This window comes from Nansenia antarctica (assembly GCF_963989245.1).
Source record: "Nansenia antarctica genome assembly, chromosome: 16".
Classification (NCBI taxonomy): domain Eukaryota; kingdom Metazoa; phylum Chordata; class Actinopteri; order Argentiniformes; family Microstomatidae; genus Nansenia; species Nansenia antarctica.
The window spans coordinates 12,371,227-12,390,272 of record NC_137686.1 but is presented as its reverse complement, the minus strand read 5'-3'; the positions used below and the strand labels follow the sequence as shown (position 1 = coordinate 12,390,272).

Below are 19,046 nucleotides of genomic sequence, written 5' to 3'. Positions count from 1 at the left end.
CAAATTCAAGGACCCAACACGGCATAGTTTGAGACGGAGCTAGTTGACGAGCTGAGTAAAACATTTTTAAATATATATTATTTATTTTTTAGCGAGAGAGAGAGGGGAATTCAAGCACTTTCAATGGCCCATGTCTATTTTCAAAAAACTTTTAAGACCTTGATTTATTTTTCTCAAACTCACAAACTTTCAAGGGTTTCAAGGACCCGTGGGAACTTTGCTATGCGCAGGGATGCTTCACTAAATAAACTGACCTATGTGCTGAGACGTCATCCTACGGGGCACCTGGGAAGGTGTGGCGGGGGTCATAGCATCGAAGGTCTGAGGCCCGGTAGCCCATGGAGACGTGGTGGTGTCGTCGGGCGTGTTCTGGAAGTGCTGAGGTTTCGCCTCAGGTTCGAGGGTAGCCAGGTGATGAGTGGGTCTCAGCTGAGCTGAGGAGTATTGGGCGGTTACACAGTCCTGAGTCTGTGGAATGTGAGAAGCCATGAAGAGTCCAGGTGGGGGAGCAACCTGGTAGGGTAAGTTAGGTAGGAAGTCTGGGTCGGGAACGGCGCAGACGCTGGCCATCCTCTGTGGCATGTTGGTTCTGAGAGCCTGGCGCTCCTCCTTGCGCTGGGCCAGGGCCACGTACAGGGGCTTGGTGGCCACGATGCGGCCGTTCATCTCGGTCACGGCCTTGGTGGCCGCCTCGGGGGAGGAGAAGCACACGAAGCCGAATCCCTTGCTGCGTCCTTCCTCCGTCATCATCACCTTCGCGCTGGTGATGGTTCCGAAGCGGGAGAACTCTTTGTGCAGTTGGTCGTCGTCCAAGCGGTCGTGCAAGTTCTTCACGTACAGGTTGACACCCTGCTGGTAGAGAGAGAGCATGTTTAGTGAGATGTTTTTATACCTCAAATACATCAAGAATGTTTACCGAGACTATCAGCTTCTTTTTCTTATACACATAATAATGTTAGCTGTAGCTATCTCACACAGTGACTAACACTGACAGATATTGACAGCTGTCAATCTAGAGGGGGAGTGGTTGTGTTACCGCCCATTAGCTGGCTGTGTGAAGGTGTGAAAAACAACCAACTCTTTAAACAGCTTTTTCTCTGGATTGTGATTGTATGACACATCATTCGAAAGCGTACAATCTGTAGTTTAAGCACATGTAAAAAAAACAACTGAAAAATGACTTTGCCTACTGGTTGCTTTGACTACTTTTCACCAGCAGCTGTCACATTTTTTCCTTCATAAACACACACCTGGTATGTGGTCCTGTGGCCCTGGTTCAGTTGCTCAAACTGGCTCTTCAGGACAGCCTGGCGCTCTCCTCTCTTCTGGGCCCGGCCCACGTAGACCCGCCTCCCGTTTATCTCCTGGCCGTTCATCTCCTCGACGGCCCTCTTGGCGTTCTCGTGCCTCTCGAAGTTGACGAATCCAAAACCCACGGATCTACCAGCGCCATCAGTCATGACCCGGACGCTCAGGGCCGGTCCGAATCTCTCAAACCTCTCCTTCAGGCGTCGGTCGTCCATATCCTCCCCAAAGTTCTTGACGTACACGTTAGTGAACTCTCGCTCTTTGCGAGACTTCCAGTGTCCGACAAATACTTGGTCGTTCAACAACGTGCCGTCGAGTCTCTCGATAGCTCTCTCTGCGGCCTCCTGGGTGTTATACTGGACGAAGCCGAAGCGTTTAGAGAAGCCGTTCTCGTCAGACGCTACCTTGCAGGAAAGGATGTCCCCGAACTCGGAGAACGTGTCATAGAGGTCCTTGCTGTCGAAAGCCTTCGCTAAATTCTTGATGAAGATGTTGCCGACTCCACTGTTCCTTCTAGAGGGGTCACGCTGACACCACATGATGCGCATGGGTCTCCCGTTGCTCGCTGTTGGAAGTTGACGAAAGCGTACCCGAGAGACCGGCGTGTCCTCATGTCCCTGCACACTCTTATAGAGGTGATCGGTCCAGAAGGGCTGAATTTCTCAAATAGCATTCCTTCAGTGGTGTCCATGTGGAGATCTCCTACATACAAGGAGGCCGTCGGTTGAATAGGCGCACTAGGATTCATTGTCTGGTGACTTTCGGATAGCGAGAGTTGGAGAAAAACTGTGAGAAGAACGAATAACTAATCTATCTATCTAGCTCTTCACAGAGGAATGGCAGGTAAATCAACGGCATGTGTACTGCAGCTGGATTCTAGAACCCCAGCTGCATGTTCTACATTGTTATGTCATCACATTGTTAGACAAACATGTTTTTTATTGTGTCATGAACATGAAAGCTTTGGGATTAAATTGCATAATAAAATCATGTTTGTCTATTATAAAATTGTCTTACTATATTCTTATGAAATATTAATGATAGCAAAACATGATTTTATTTCATGCAACCAATGTCCATGATTCATTGAGGTAGATGCAACACCTTTTTCAGTGGTATAATATTGTACATATAACTGATCCAATATTGATCTGATCTTTGATCAATATTGGATCAGTTAGTATGCACAATATTATACAACAGTACCCATACTACTAAATTCACATTTTGCCAAATTCTGAATGAATTGACCATTTCAAGGAATGTTTGGTTACTGGGCAACACCTGGCTGCTACTGAACTTCCTGTGAGTCAGCTGATACTGGGTTAGTACTTTGTTAGCTAACAGGAAGTTCGTCTGGATCCAGCATGGTATTGCCTAGTAACCGAACATGCCTTGACATGGTCAATATAGTACATTACAGGTAGTTCTGTTCTGTTAGTTCTAATTGGAAAAGAGACATTAAAACTGATATTACAGTACAACATCACTTATTTTTAAGAAAACATATTTATTTGTCATGCATAAGTGCACTTGACTCAAACACATGTAATGGGCAACTGGAAACAGTTAAGTTTACTGAATGGTTTAAAACTTTACATAGTACAGTAGTACAATTACAAAAATGTTATTTGTGCAAAAAAATCAACAATGAACTGGTTAGGTTGGAGCTTCTGGCACAGTGTGGCAAAATAATGTACACACTAACACTGGAAACAGTTAAGTTTACTGAATGGTTCACTAAATAAACAAAATCTCGATCCCCGTAACACCAGTAGAACTGACATGAACATTGTCTGTGCATTGGGACGGCTTAAAAACTTTACATGAGATCGACAATTAACTGGTTAGATTGGAGCTGCTGGCAGACACCTTCGTGTCTGAACGTTCAGGGAGGAGTACATTGAAAAAAAAAAAAAATAAATAATAATAGTATAGAGGTTACTGACCTCACATCTCACTCAAAAAGTTTGAGTTTCAAGGCTTGTGCCTTCTTTGACAGTGTACTGCCATCCAGCTGCATTAGGATTTTCTGTACAACTTCAAAAGTGTACCTCAGTTCTGCAGGGTAGCCCAGATTTAAATGATAGATTAGACCAAACAGCATGGCTGTTGCGAAGGGCACGCTTGGGAGGTCTCGCAGTACAGCCTGCCCTTCGAGGACGATCCCGATGTCCCCTTCACTTGGGTCGTCGCTCTTTATATTGAAGATCCCCACTGTGGTCGCCTCGATCCCATCCTGGATGGTGGCTTCGTCTGCAGTCTGGAGAAAAAGATTGTCAAGTTACATTACTTGGAATATGAACGTTGGTTTGGAAAAATGTTGTGCATGAATGCGTTCAAAAGAGATTTTTTTTCTTCCAAGAATGTTGAACTGAACACAGCCATTTGAATCTGGTGAACGTGAACTAGTTCATTTTGGGGGGCTGTGAACCTGTAGTTCATATTTAGGAAGATAAATCAATGAGAATTAAAAGTAGGCTAGCCTAACTCGACTACAAAACAATGCTAGATTCAGATTATTCGCCTTGAGGCTCGTTAGGCTACTATCAGTGTTTCACACGATTAAGGCTGTCGCGCGAGCATCAGGAGCAAGTGAGAGAAGTGTCAAGTAATGTTTGGATTAGGTTTAGGCTTAGGGCTGGTAATCATGTGGGGTTAACAGGCTCTGCATCGATGGGAACTAGCCTCTACCCATTATGTTGCTATAAATGACACTGCATTACTGCATCTTATGCATAAAAGGAAATTATTGACATTGGTTTAGTGGTAAAACAAAACTTTTTCAATCACTGTCTATGATTCTATAATAGACTGTAGCAATAGCTTGTGGTACACATATAAAAAGGGACTTTTTGGGACTGAACTTAGTTCAAAATAGTGAATTATGAACTTGAACACTTTAGTTGGACTTACATCATACTCCCTCACCAGACAATCTGGCTTCTCGTTGAGGTACACACAGAGACCCTTGAGGATGGACTCCCTTCCAAAGTCAATGTCATCATTCTGGAAAGAGAGTTACCGGTATTTCATTTGTCATAACAACCGACAAGGGGTGTTAGATCACTGCAATGCTCAAAGGAAAATTACACCTTTTGGGGAGGTTAGCATATTTACCACCTTCCCCATTGTGAGACAAGAACATGTGGCATTTTCTTCTCTGTGCATTCTGTATGAACATTTTGGAAATCCAAAGAATTACCCTAGCTTAGCTGCAAGAACTAAACTGATTGGGCCCCGCTAGCATTGTTGCAGCATTGCTAGTGGAGCCCATTCAATTTAGTTCTTACAGCTAAACTTGGGTAATTCTTTGGATTTCCAAAATGTTCATACAGAATGCACAGAAGAAAATTGTATATGTTCTTGTCACACAATGGGGAAGGTGGGGAAGGTGGCAAATAGGCTAGACTGAAAAAGGTGTTTTTCCTTTAAAGGTGCACTTCCCCCATTAGCAATCAGCTTTCTGTTCTTCCATAAGTGTCAGTATATTACAATGAAGGTGGTTTTCCTGACCTCAATCTTCCCTGGGCTTCCAAAACAAATAATATGTTTTTTTTTTAAACTACACAAATTATGTCATAAAGATGTCAAAATCGTCATATGACATCATTTGTCCAGATTTTAAATGTTACTTTTAATTAACTTTTTTGGAAGCCCAGGGAAGATTGAGGGCAGAAAACCCACCTTCATTGTAATGTACTGACACTTAGGGAAGGACAGAAAGCTGATTGCTAATGGAGGAAGTGCCCCTTTAGTGCAGCTAAAAAATTGTCTCAGAAAGCCACCATCCCAGGCCACCTAAACAGAAGGACTGAAATTATGTCAAGAGGGGGGTCCAGGCAGGGCAGGCAGCTTAGTCTAGAGGCAGGGGTGGAGTGTATGACAAAAGTCCTCTGTGCCCTGTGGTTACTGCATAATTGTACACCAACATCACTGTTGTACAACTGTACATAATTTGCAGGCAATATACCACATTACATTTGATTTTAATCACCATCATGCAACACATATTAGAGTACAAAGAATTGGGGTACATTATTCTATCAAATATTTTTCTGGAATAAATGTACATACTTTGTCCATGGCTTCCTGGATTGCCATCACTGAGAATCACTGAAAGCTAACACCTGTGGGGTGGCTGTAGAAGTGTCAGAATCAAAATCTATGTTACTGTGTCAGAGCAAATAGAGCTAGAACATTATAAAACATCTCAAATTCAGTCTCCGCCTAAAAAAACAACAGCTTTTCCAGTCAATATCACCTTGGAAACCTGATAACGAAGCCAAAATCATCTAGCAATCAGTACTCCAGGGTCTTATTAGTACTTGTGCCAAAGTCGATGCTAGTAATGTGAGCAAATGCAACTTTGTACCTGTTTTAGTACAGGTATGTTTAGGCGGACACCTATATGTTTAGGCCATTTGGAGATATTTTGGCACCATCTTTGACCTTTGACCTCATGTATCAGATTTCTTTTCTTTTTTTTGGGGGGGGGGGGGGGGGGATTTTTTTGGGTTGGCCGACCAATGGTATGGAAATTCGGCGTTGAAACCGGACATGACACATTCTCCAGTTGGAGAAAACTGGATGTGACTTAGGCCGTGTTTACCGTCTCGGGAAGAAAATGGTGGCATCGTATAGCATGCAAAATTGTGAAAAAATGTGATATCGATGAAGAGAATTGATCGAGGTAAACTCTTTATATCACTTCGGATGCCGATGGGGGTCCGTTGGCTCCTATGAGGTTAAAAAAGTCCTGGGTTGCTTACACACTATATTTTGGGTCATTGTCCATCTGTATTGTGAAGCACCATACAATCAACTTTGCTGAATTTGTCTGAATCTGAGCAGACAGAATATCCCTAAACACTTCAGAATTCATCTGTCTGCTTCTGTCTTCTGTCACATCATCAATAAACACTAGTGACCCAGTGCCATTGGAAGCCATGCATGTTCATGTCATCACACTGCCTCCACGTTTTTTCACAGATGATGTGGTATGCGTCGGATCATGAGCCGTTCCAAGCCTTCTCCATACTTTTTTCTTCCCATCATTCTGGTACAGGTTGATCTTAGTTCCATCGGTCCAAAGAATGCTGTTCCAGAACAGGGCTGGCTTTTTTATGTTTTTTGTCAAAGTCTAATCTGGCCTTTCTATTCTTGAGGCTTATGAATGGCTTGCACCTTGTGGTGAACCCTCTGTATTTGCTTGTGTGAAGTCTTTCTTTTATGGTACACATGGATAATGATATGCCTACCTCCTGGAGACTGTTCTTCACTTGGCTGGATGTTTTGATGGGGTTTTTCTTTACCATGTAAAGGATCCTGTGATCATCCACCACTCTTGTCTTCCATGGACGTCCAGACCTTTTTGTGGTGCCGAACTCACCAGTGCATTCTTTTTTTCTCAGAATGTACCAAACAGTTAATTCGGCCACTATTAAAGTTCCCACTATCTCTCTGATGGATTTTTGTTTTGTTTTTACAGCCTAAGGATGGCCTGTTTCACTTGCATTGAGAGCTCTGTTGACTGCATGTTGTGCGTATACAGCAACAGCTTCCAAATGCAAATGCCACACTTGGAATCAACTCAGACCTTTTACCTGCTTAATTGATAAAGAAATAATGAAGGAATAAATAGCCCACACTGGCCCATGAAACAGCTTTTGAGTCAATTGTCTAATTACTTTTGGTTATTATATATAAGAGCTATAATTCATAAACCCTTCCTTCAATTTGGATGTGAATACTTTTAACCTAAAGCTGAGAGTCTGCATTAAGCCCAGTAAATTCTGTTGGAAATCTCATATAAGATACGTTAGATCCAAAGTATCAAGGAGTATTGCAGTATTGTGTAGGGCAAAACATATTCTGGAACAGAGGATGTTGTATACTCTATATCAGGGGTGGCCAACCCGCGGCTCCCGAGCCGCATGCGGCTCTTTGGCTGTCTGTGTGCGGCTCTTCAATCCATTCATTAAAAGTGTTGGTGTAGCGCTCTCTGACAGGCCGCGTTCGTAAATTCGCCGGAGCGCACACTGGGTTTAACGTCATAATGGAACCAAGTAATTTGATTGGACAAGAGACGTGGAGGCACCAACGTTCTCAGAGCGAATTTACGAACGCGGCCTCTGTCTCGCTGCACGCTGCTGTAACCCGATACTTTTTTTTCAAGGATCATCTCGAGTCACTAACAATGTTGCCAGATTGGATTGATTTTTCAGCCCAACCAGAGTCTAAAAACCCACCCAGAGTGATCATAAGTAGCCCGATTGGGCTGGAATCGGCCATATCATGGCAACACTGTTCCCTAATTGTCCGTTCTGAGGAGAAGCTGTCACGTAACACGGCTTTTTGACAGTTCATTTATTGACAAATTACGGATAACAACAACAAAATAAAAATGTCAGGGAAGAAATGTACAGCTAAACGCAAGTATGGAGATGAGCACAGGAAGTTTTTAGCCGAGTGGGAGAGTGAATATTTCTTTGTGGAGCGCAATGGAAAGCCATTCTGCCTGATATGCCAAACATCGTTGGCACATTACAAAGCTTCCAATCTCCAGCGCCATTTCAGCACAACGCATGCTAACATTGACCAGGAGTTTCCAAAAGGCACCGAACTTCGCAAGGGTAAATTAAACAGCTTGAAAAGCCAGACACAAACACAGACCAAGTTGTTCCAAAGATTTGTTAAGCAATCAGAGACAGTGACACTTGCATCCTATCAAGTGGCCTGGAACATTGCACGTGCTAAAAAGCCATACAATGAAGGAGAGTTTATTAAGAAATGCATCATGAATGAATGAATGAATGAATGAATGGTCTTTATTGTCATTGATATAGTACAGGTACCAAACAACGAAATTTGGGAGGGGGGGGGCTCCCCTGGTGCTAGGAAAAAGAAAAGAAAAAAGTAGTTCTGTTCTGATTGACACACATGTGAAGGAACTGCTTCGAGTGGCCACAACAGAATACGAACCAGATTTGAAGAGGATTGTGGCAAGCAAGGACTGCCAGAAGTCCCACTGAGTCAAAGGAGCAACAGGTAAGACAAAAATATTTGTCACATACACTGTTATTGTGAGGTAGGCTATTGTAAATTGTTATATTTCTGTGTGTGGAGAGAGTATGAGAGAGGGAAAGACTGTGTGTGCATGCTAACCTTGACAAGAAATAACAGAAGCTGCTTCCTCCCTCTCTCTCGTTTCAGATCTCCGAGGCAGAGAAGAGATGATATTTAGCAGCTTTCCCACCTGCTTTCATTTCATTCATGCATATTCAGTCGTGTGTGTGAGAAAGAAAAATAAATAAATCTGTCTGCAAAGTAGCCTATTGGAAATGTATTATTGTGTGTGTGTGTGTGTGTGTGTGTGTGTGTGTGTGTGTGTGTGTGTGTGTGAGTAAGAGGGAGTGCTTTTGTGAGCCCGCATGTATGATGTGGCTCTTTGTGGTACCCCAATATTTTTTTGTGGCTCTTAGTCTCCGACTGGTTGGCCACCCCTGCTCTATATTGTTGTCTTGTCTTACCCTATTTGAGTTACTGTGTGGAGATATGGGGAAATGCATATAAAAAGCACTTTAAACCCATTGATTACACTACAGAAAAAAGCTATGATTCTTAATAGGACTGGTTGTTAAAATCCCTAAATATTCAGCACAACAATTGAGTGGAGTTGGAGATGTCCTCTTGGGTGGAGTGGAATTTGGCAATGATCACGTGGTGCCACCAGTACGACACATCTTCAGTTGTGGTCCCCGACCTCATTGGGTGTTTCGGCCAGTTATCACAAGACACCCTCTGCCGAGGTTGGCCCACCACAGGCTGATCAGGTCTGGGTGTGTGTCGCACGGTGGCACCACATGGTCATTTGGGAGCCCATGTTGGGTCCCTACGTTTCAGCCACAGCCAGTGACTGCTCCGTTCTGCTGCAGTGGACAGTTCTCTGATTGCCTTCCGTTGGGCCTGTCCTCTGATCCCTACTGCCCTCAGGAGCCTTGTGGTGGAGCTGGCTACAAAGCCTCTGCAGCCCACCTCCACTGGCCACACCTTCACGTTCCAGCCCCGCCCCTCTGCTTCGACTGCTAAGTTGGCATACCGCAGCCTCTTCCGTTCGAATGCCTCATCGATGGCCTCCTCCCATGGGACCGTCAGTTCTACGATGAAGACACGCCGGCAGGACTTGGACCAGAGGACTAGGTCTGGGCGCAGGTTGGTCGCTGCAATTTCGGGTGGGAAGGTGAGCCTCTGGCTGAGGTCTACCCGCATTTCCCAATCCCGGGCTGCGTTCAGTGGGCCTGAGTCTGGAGGTGATGGCTTGGTCCGCTATTATATATAAGAGCTATAATTCATAAACCCTTCCTTCAATTTGGATGTGAATACTCTTAACCTAAAGCTGAGAGTCTGCATTAAGCCCAGTAAATTCTGTTGGAAATCTCATATAAGATACGTTAGATCCAAAGTATCAAGGAGTATTGCAGTATTGTGTAGGGCAAAACATATTCTGGAACAGAAGATGTTGTATACTCTATATTGTTGTCTTGTCTTACCCTATTTGAGTTACTGTGTGGAGATATGGGGAAATGCATATAAAAGCACTTTAAACCCATTGATTACACTACAGAAAAAAGCTATGAGGATTGTACATAAGGTTGGATATCGTGATCACACAAATAACTTGTTCCTAATGTCAAATGCCTTAAAGCTCATGGACTTATTCAAATTTAAATTGGCACAGTTAATGTATAAAGCAAAGACTCAAGAACTCCCAGGTAACATTAACAAATGATTTATAGAGAGGGATAAGGGATATCATTTGAGAGGTAACCACAACTTTAACAAGGGTTATGCTCGCACCCATCTCAGGAGCAGGTGCATATCATTCTACGGAGTTACCATATGGAATGGGCTAGAGGAAAATATGAAGGAAAGCAGAAATATTGCTCTATTTAAAAAAAGGTTTAAAGAAATTATTTTTGTTAAATACCAAAATGAGGAAAGGGAAGGTTGTTAATCTTCTGGAAAGTAAGGTGTGGTTTTCTGTGTCTTTTTCTTCTGTATTACATTGTGGATACTGATGTTTGTTATTTATTTATTTAGTGTTGTTTCAGTATTAAGAATGGAAACATTATGTTTATTTATTTATTTTGTGTCAATATTAAGAATGAAAAAGTATTAGAACGGATGATACTGAAATATATGTATTAATTAATTGGATTATATAATGTAAGCATAATTGTTAAATATGCAGGCGCGGTATGATGGCGCGCTCGAACCAAATATGGTGTCCAAGCGTCCGGGTGATGCGCGTGTAGGCTGCAGCTGGATATACTTGCTTTTCGTAGCTGTGTTCTGGAACTCCGCCCACTTAGCTCGGGTACATTTCTTTAAAATAAAAGCGCCCGCGTTCAACTTGTTTAAGCATTTCGAAATGCTACATATGGATAAAGTAACGCAAATGATATGCAACTACATAATTCTTCTAATATCCTAATTATTGTGGTGAAAGACTGCTGCACTGCATAAGGGGACATATAATTGATTGTACACAAATAATCTTGCAAGGCTAAACATGATTACTACCACTGTACTCAGCAACACTTCTAGAATATGGATCAAGTGAGTTTCAACCATGAGGGGTGACATACAGCTGTCTCTTGTCGTGTAATTTCTACTAATTAATCAATAATAAAGATACACGTGAGTTGCTAGGCTTACAAGAACTTACCACTAAGGTACACGATGTGATGAAACAAAGTCTCCTCAGTTTATTAAGAGCTCTTAGAGAAGCAAGATACAAAGCAAAGCTCTACCTCAGTTCTGAGTAGTAAAAATACTAATAATACAACAATAAGGAAGACAATATATTATCACTTCTCATCAACACAAACACATGTCCATCTGTTGGGTGGAAGCTGTTCAATATTCAGATTTATTTTTGTAAATACATTTCAGTTTTGTTGAAAATCAATGACACACTCGCTAGTCAACTAACACAGCTTGTTTTGTGAGCCAGCTAACAATGTAAATCAGTGTTATAGTTAATAGTTATAGGTGCATGTAGGTCCGTTTACCTGCTGGAACTTTCCCCTTTTTATCCAACTGAGCTGATGTGCCATGCAGGCGTCATGCAGGGGTCAAAGAAGTCAATACCACACAGGAGTTCAACCAAATCAAATGGTGCATCAGTCAGACAGTCACCGCAGGTCAGTGAGCTAATTACACCTCCTAGAATATGGATCAAGTGAGTTTCAACCATAAGAGCTCTTAGAGAAGCAAGAGAAAGGAACCACTTTACACCACTTTACAAGTGTTCTGGGTCCTTTGTGTCACAGATGAACGAGGCACCTAGCAGACATCCTGTCTGTGATCAAATAGTCAAACCCCTTTTTTCCATGTTATTACGTTTGAATGTATTAATAGTTGGGTGTATAGTCATGTTTGATCTTATTTTAATGTATGTTTTATGAGTAGTATGTTGTTGTCATTTTCATTATTGTGTGATGTTTCTTTCCAGTATTTTGTTGTGCCTTTTTAATAACATTCCACAGAAACCCAGCCAAATGGTCAATGAGCTCATGACAATTGGTATGGAGCTCATTACAGTGGTTATTGGGATGTAAATAGTGTCACACCTCTGGCTGATGTCTCTGTGGAAAACACTGTTTATGAAAGGAATACTTTTGTTGTGTAACATGCCAGTGAGTGTCCCCATTTGATAAAAGGTCTTTTGATATTTTAAGGTTAAAACCACACCCAGTGTTGGAATGGGATGAATTGGATTTGGGCTTCAACGTACACTTCAGTCCAAATTTCAACATGATGACTGAGCCAAAAAACTAAAACAAAATTGTGTGCACATATTGCAGCGATGAACTGTCTTTTCACAACAGTATTGTTTTGTGTAATTTCAAGATCCCTTGAGCCAGCATCTTGCTTCTTGTGACATGACAGAAGATGATATACACTTGCTGTTGTTACATTTTACATTTTTGGCATTTAGCAGACGCCTTATTCCAAAGCGACTTACAATCAATACATTTGAATACTAAGCATGTGAATCAGCAATCCACCATTCGTTGCAGGAAGAGTAATCTAGCTCGGGCCCGGGGCCACTGATAGAAGAAAAAACCTTCTCCATATCGCCTTCTACTAAATTAAAAAAAAAAATCTGGAGAAACTGAGAAACAGTACAAGGGGGGCAATAGAAGTTCTTAGGGACACAGTAGAGGGGAAAGCGGGTGTCTTTAGGAGACGTAGTGGTGAGGGTCAGAAGATGTCTCAGGAGGAGCAGTTAAGATGTAACCTGAAGAGATGGGTCTTCAGTCTACGACGGAAGATGGGTAGTGACTCAGCCGTTCTGACGGCCGTGGGGAGCTCATTCCACCAGCGGGGAGCCAGTGTTGTGAAGAGACGTGATCGGGCAGCCCGACTGCTGTGTAGAGGAGGTGGGGCCAGTCGGCCAGCCGAGGTGGAGGAGCGGAGTGAGCGGGCAGGGGTTTGGGGGGTTACCATTTCCTTCAGGTAGGCAGGGGCTGTCCCTTTAGCTGCCTGGTATGCAAGCACCAGGGTCTTGAATCTGATGCGAGCTGCTATCGGGAGCCAGTGCAGGGTGCGAAGGAGAGGGGTGACATGCGAGTATTTGGGGAGGTTGAATACCAGCCGGGCAGCAGCATTCTGGATGAGCTGCAGAGGTCTAATGGCTGAAGCGGGGAGCCCAGCCAGGAGTACATTGCAGTAATCCAGGCGGGAGATGACCAGTGCCTGGGTCAAGAGTTGCGCTGCCTCTCTGGTAAGGAATGGTCGTATCCTTCTGATGTTGTAGAGGAAGAATCTGTTGTTTTAATGATTTTTAATGACTGTGCTATGGGCCTATAGGTACGATACTTTATTCAAGTTGCATGTGGATCTTTGTGAGAAAGGATGTTATAAAATGATCAGACCTGTTTCTTTCTCTCGTGGATTGCATCACTTGCTATTAGCAATGTGTCTAAATGATCAAATAAAACTCAGATGAAAGATTTATATTTGAAATAGCATTTATAAATGTAATAACATTTGTTATTTTAATAATCACAAAAAACATACTCACACACAAATAAACAAATTAACCTCTTAAAAACCCTGAGGTTAAATAAATAACTATTTACAGAGAGGAGATAAAAGATTCATATTTGAAACAGAACATTTGTTATTTAAATAATTACAAATAAACACACACTCACACACAAATGAACAAGTTAGGCGTATTCCAGCAGGGTTCCTGTCACAAGCCGAGGATGGTGCTGACAGCCTGGTTACTCTGCCAGGCTGTCCACATGGTCCTTTCCTGGCACGCTGTGCTCATCCACTACCTGAAAAATAATATATCAGATCTGACTTCAGAATAACATTCTACACATGACAAAGATAATATACAATCATCAATAATTAACTGAATACAAAATGAAGCAGAATTATAACCTGCAGGAAGTGACATGCCCACAATGAATATAGAATATCTCCACAACCATAAGGGCCATTGTAATAATCTTGGTATCAGATGAAAGCTAACACCTGTGGGGTGTCAGAATCAAAATAGATGTTACTGTGTAGTAGCAAATAGAGCTAGGACTTTGTATGTAATCAGTATTCCAATGTATGATTAGTACTTGTCCCAAGTTAGATGCTAGTATGTGAGCCAGTGACACTTTGGAGAGGTGTTAGTACAGGTATGTCCAGACGGACCACCAAATTGTGCCATTTGGAGAACTTTTGGCACCACCAGTGCCATTTGACCTTTCTCATGTACCAGACTGTAAAACTAATTATATTTCACCGACAGATCACTATAGGTATACATTCCATCCAAATTAAACTGTTTTCTCACTTGTTTTGAAAAGTAAACCATTCACCTCTATACGTTTTCCCGCTCAAAGAAAATCATACAAAGAAAATGAAGTTTGACTCAGATTTATTGTCAAACTGAGAATATACAGAATTACAATGAAAGCAAACGTTGAAATATGAAACAGAAAATATAATCAAACACACAATAAAACCAAAGCTTGAAATTGCTGAAATAACAGGTAAAAACAAATCAGAAGTACGGTATATACTGTACAATGTCTGCCACTCAGTCATTTGCACCTGCATTTGCACTTTCTTCACCACAAGAATGTTTCCTGGATAGGATTTCACTATGAGGACAATAGTGAAATAAGATTCATTTTTATCTAATCATGAAAATAGGTTGAACCATCCCGTAAAAAACGATGATGTCTGTGACCACTAAACAGTCTGATACTCCAATCCTACTCCTACACTTAACTCCTAACACTGAGGACCATGTGTTGGTTATTACAATTCTTCTAATGAGGTCAAATACAGAATCCATTGGAGGATACAACCTTCCAGTTCTGTGACCAAAGACCACAAGTTACTATAAATACATGGATGAATATATCTTCTTTTTAAATATAATAATAATAATAATAATAATAATAATAATAATAATAATAATATATGCAAACACTTTTATCCAAAGCAACTTACATTGCAGTGAGTGCATACATGTTTCAGTATATATGGTCCCAGCAGGGATATATGGTACTACACAAGGGGTAATGGAACTCTGTCAGTGTGCGTACCATGATGCTCTCAGGTTGCAGGACTTACTGAAACTGTTCTGACTCTAGGAGCAGTGGTACTCTCTCCTGTGTGTATTCTCTGATGTACCTTTGGGGGATGTTTGTAACTCTCCTCACACTCCCCACAAATGTTATGGCCTCTCTCCTGTGTGTGTTCTCTGATGGGTCTTTAGGGTTCCTAATAGAGTAAAACTCTTCCCACACTGGGAGCAGTGGTACCAGTTCTCTCCTGTGTGTATTCTCTGATGGTTCTTTAGGTCTCCTAGTTGAGAGAAACTCTTGCCACACTGGGAGCAGTGGTCCCTCTCTCCTGTGTGTATTCTCTGATGTTTCTTTAGGTCTCCTCGTTGACTGAAACTCTTCTCACACTGGGAGCAGTGATATGGCCTCTCTCCTGTGTGTGTTCTCTCATGTCTCTTTAGGGTTCCTAATCGATTGAAACTCTTCCCACACTGGGAGCACTGGTACGGTCTCTCTCCTGTGTGTATTATCTGATGTCTCATTAGGTCTTCTAGTCGATTGAAACTCTTCCCACACTGGGAGCAGTGGTATGGCCTTTCTTCTGTGTGAATTCTCTGATGTAACTTTAAGGTACTTAGTTGACTGAAACTCTTCCCACACTTGGAGCAGTGGTACGGTCTCTCTCCTGTATGTATTCTCTCATGGGTCTTAAGGTGATCTAGTCTACTGAAACTCTTCCCACACTGGGAGCAGTGGTACGGTCTCTCTCCTGTATGTATTCTCTCGTGGGTCTTTAGCGCTCTTGGAGTAGTAAAACTCTTCCCACACTGGGAGCAGTGGTATGGCCTCTCTCCTGTGTGTGTTCTCTGATGGATCTTAAGCTTTCCTGCCTCATTAAATCTCATCCCACACTGGGAGCAGTCATATGGCCTCTCTTCTGTGTGTGTTCTCTCGTGGATCTTTAGGGTTCCTAGTTGACTGAAACTCTTCCCACACTTGGTGCAGTGGTATGGCCTCTCTCCTGTGTGAATTCTCTGATGTACCTTAAGGTTTTCTAGTCTACTGAAACTCTTGCCACACTCGGTGCAGTTGTGTGACTTCTCTCCTGTGTGTTTCCTCTGATGTTTCTTTAGGGTGTTAGGGGAAGCTAAACTCTTCCCAAACTGACGGTCAAGGTAAGTATGTTCTCCTCTGTGAGCCTGTGGTTGTTTGTGGTTTCCTGACATGGTGGAGCTGGGCTCGCTGTCTGAGCCTGGGTTGGAGCTCTCTCCTGTAAGAGTAGGAACATATACAGGATTAGAAACATTTCATTCAACCTTAATTCATACAGGGGAAAACACACTGAGAACAAGGCCTCTTTTGCAGTTGCCCCCTGTCCACAATATCTATACCATTACAAAACAACACATAAGAAATACATTTGAATAGAGACATCAATACATCACTTAAAACCACAACCTTCTTAAACTCAGACATGCAATTGATACCATTCCTGTGAGTAGTGCAGATTGGGAAAGAGGTTTTTCAGAAATGAATAATGTTGTCACACCTTTGCGCACACAACTGAGAATTGAAAACACCTCAGCTCTTATTTTTATTTAACTAGTTGGACCTCCTCTTGAGTGTTGGAACCCCATGAAATATGTAAAGAAGAAGATCTAGAAGATCTGCTAGTCGTAAACTTGTTTATATTTGTGTGTGTGTAGATGGGCAAATGTATATGTATATATGCATGCAGACATGTTTGAGAGGGAGGGGTGGGTGGAGGGGATGGAGAAAAACAGAAAATATTCATGCCTTTTTCAATGTATCAATCTTCTATACTGGAATAAAAAATATTTTAAAAAGAAGAAAAAAAGAAGATCTGCTAGTCACTTGGCATGCATGCAGAGAGGACAGGCTTCAACATACCAGCCCATCTGGGATCTTCTGAACTAAGATTGTATATAAATAACTAGCTAACTTACTGTGTAAGAGATACAAGATAACCAAGATTAGAGACTGTCAGTGTACGTTATTGGCCTGCTGTATTACAGGAAACTCAATGAAAAAGAAATAAAATGGATTGAAATTTAAAATTGCATTATGGACATTTTAATTTCAAGATCATTTATGGTTTGATTTGTGAGGCAGTATTGAGCCCCACCATCACTCCCGCACCTTTACCCACCTCTAACACAGAGCCCCCCCACTTAATAAATCCCACTTTAACCCCTGCGTAATGGTAATAATATATAAGGACCCATCCCGTATGCACAATTAACACCATAGAGCAATGTACAATAAATACATTATAATAGTAGTCAAGTTCATGAACTTACCATCCAACTCACTATCTGTCTCCAGTAAATCATCTCCTCCCTCCTCTTCTTTCATCATCACATCTTTCTCCTCCACTTCCTCTTCTTCCATTTCTTCTTTCACCATCAGAGTGTTTTCCTCCCCTTCCTCCTCTTCTTTCACCACAACTTCTTCTTCTTCCTCTTTCACTACCACATTAAGATCCAGTGTTTGACTGCAGTCCTCCAACTTCACTGCCACCATCTCTGGACCCTGCTGTGAACCCAGGTACTCTGTGGACTTGGCTTCAGACATGGTAGCTGGGCTGTGAGATGGATCTGTGTAATGTAAACAAAGGAAGAGCCATAGTGGAGAGTTAATTTCTCAAATTAGATTATCAGATTAACAAACACCTAACAAAGAATATGCACTACTATGAATTATTATAGTAAAGTGTCTTTCATGTTGGCTGGGCTGTGGCCTGATTCTCTACCCCTCTGGGTGAGTGGTGCACTCACATACATCTGAATGCAGGATACTTTATTATTACTTAATTATTTACAGAACCCAATATTCTTAATGTAAATAGTAAAAAAAACATGACCAAGAATCCATCCTTGATCCATCCTTTGTTATGTCTAAAAAACCTGATTTAACCCCATCAGTTAAGACACACTGCGTTCTGTCTGTTAAATAATATTCAATACAGCTACAATAACCTGGTCCAGATAACCTCTGAACAAGTAGGTAATGGTAATAATAAATAAGGACCCATCCCTAATACACAATTAACACCATAGACCAATAATGTACATTACATACAATTATAATATTAGCCAAGTTCATGAACTTACCATCCGTTCCTTCCTCTCCTCCATTTTCTTCTTTCACAATCACATCTTTCTCCTCCACTTCCTCCTCTTCTTTCATTATCACATCTTTCTCCTCCACTTCCTCTTCTATTTCTTCTTTCACCATCATAGCTTTTTCCTCCTCTTCCTCTCTTCCAGCCACCATCATTTCTTCTTCTTCCTCTTTCACTAACACATTATGTTCCAGTGTTTGACTGCAGTCCTCCAACTTCACTGCCACCATCTCTGGACCCTGCTGTGAACCCAGGGACTCTGTGGACTTGGCTTCAGACATGGTAGCTGGGCTGTGAGATGGATCTGTGTAATGTAAACAAAGGAAGAGCAACACATAGTGGAGAGTTAATTTCACAAACATTCAGATTACCAAACACCTAACAAAGAATATGCACTACTATGAATTGTTATTGTAAAGCATGGGTCACCAACAGGCGGCCCGCGGGCCGAATGCGGCCCACCAAAGCTTCCCATCGGGCCCGTGTAATATTTATGTTTTTTTAAATATTAATGAATTCAGAAAATGTGAGGAGGGAAATACCGTTTAGAACATATAGGGCGCGTTCGTAAATTCGTCGGAGCGCACACTGGATTCAACGTCGTCATGGAACCAAGTAATTTGATTGGACTAGAGGCAGTCACGTGGACGCTCTGATTCTCTCAGAGCGAATTTACGAACGCGGCCATAGCATAGATTCATATCGTTCTTCCAATGCAGGACGATTCAGACCTAACTCATTCACAAAGCTTCAACCTTGCATCTAAATAGCAGTAGCAAAGCTGAAACTAATTCCCGTCTTTTAAATGGAATTCGGCAGACGTAGCGCCTATTCGCATGCAAGAATGGGGACACACTCATAGCTCTCATTTAACATTTCGTTTTTGTTTTTTTTCACATACTCATTTAACATTTCGTGTTTTTTTTCTTCACATGCTCTTGTTTAACATTTCGTGTTATAGGCTCTTTTTTCACATGCACATTATAGTGACTTAAATAACA

The 19,046-nt window shown here is 41.9% G+C and overlaps 1 protein-coding gene, 1 long non-coding RNA gene and 1 pseudogene across 3 annotated transcripts; 1 reads left to right on the top strand and 2 right to left on the bottom strand.

Moving 5' to 3' along the window:
- Nucleotides 1–240: 240 nt before the first annotated feature.
- Nucleotides 241–4,440, bottom strand: LOC308171958 (polyadenylate-binding protein 4-like; annotated as a pseudogene). The gene is made up of 5 exons: nt 4,429–4,440; nt 4,225–4,317; nt 3,363–3,571; nt 1,251–2,066; nt 241–849 (listed from the first exon to the last, which is right to left on the bottom strand). The product of its transcript is annotated as a polyadenylate-binding protein 4-like (transcript).
- Nucleotides 4,441–7,797: 3,357 nt separating this feature from the next.
- LOC308171526 lies at nt 7,798–8,631 on the top strand. Its single transcript, XR_013937830.1, has 3 exons — nt 7,798–7,943; nt 8,157–8,358; nt 8,524–8,631. It is a non-coding gene; the product is annotated as an uncharacterized lncRNA (long non-coding RNA).
- Nucleotides 8,632–13,607: 4,976 nt separating this feature from the next.
- On the bottom strand, nt 13,608–15,805 carry LOC308171957 (uncharacterized protein; the record flags this gene model as incomplete). The annotated part of the gene is made up of 2 exons (XM_080546870.1): nt 13,608–13,660; nt 15,142–15,805. The coding sequence occupies 2 exons, from the start codon at nt 15,803–15,805 to the stop codon at nt 13,608–13,610; spliced, it is 717 nt and encodes a 238-aa protein (XP_080402996.1).
- Between the last annotated feature and the right edge of the window lie 3,241 nt (nt 15,806–19,046).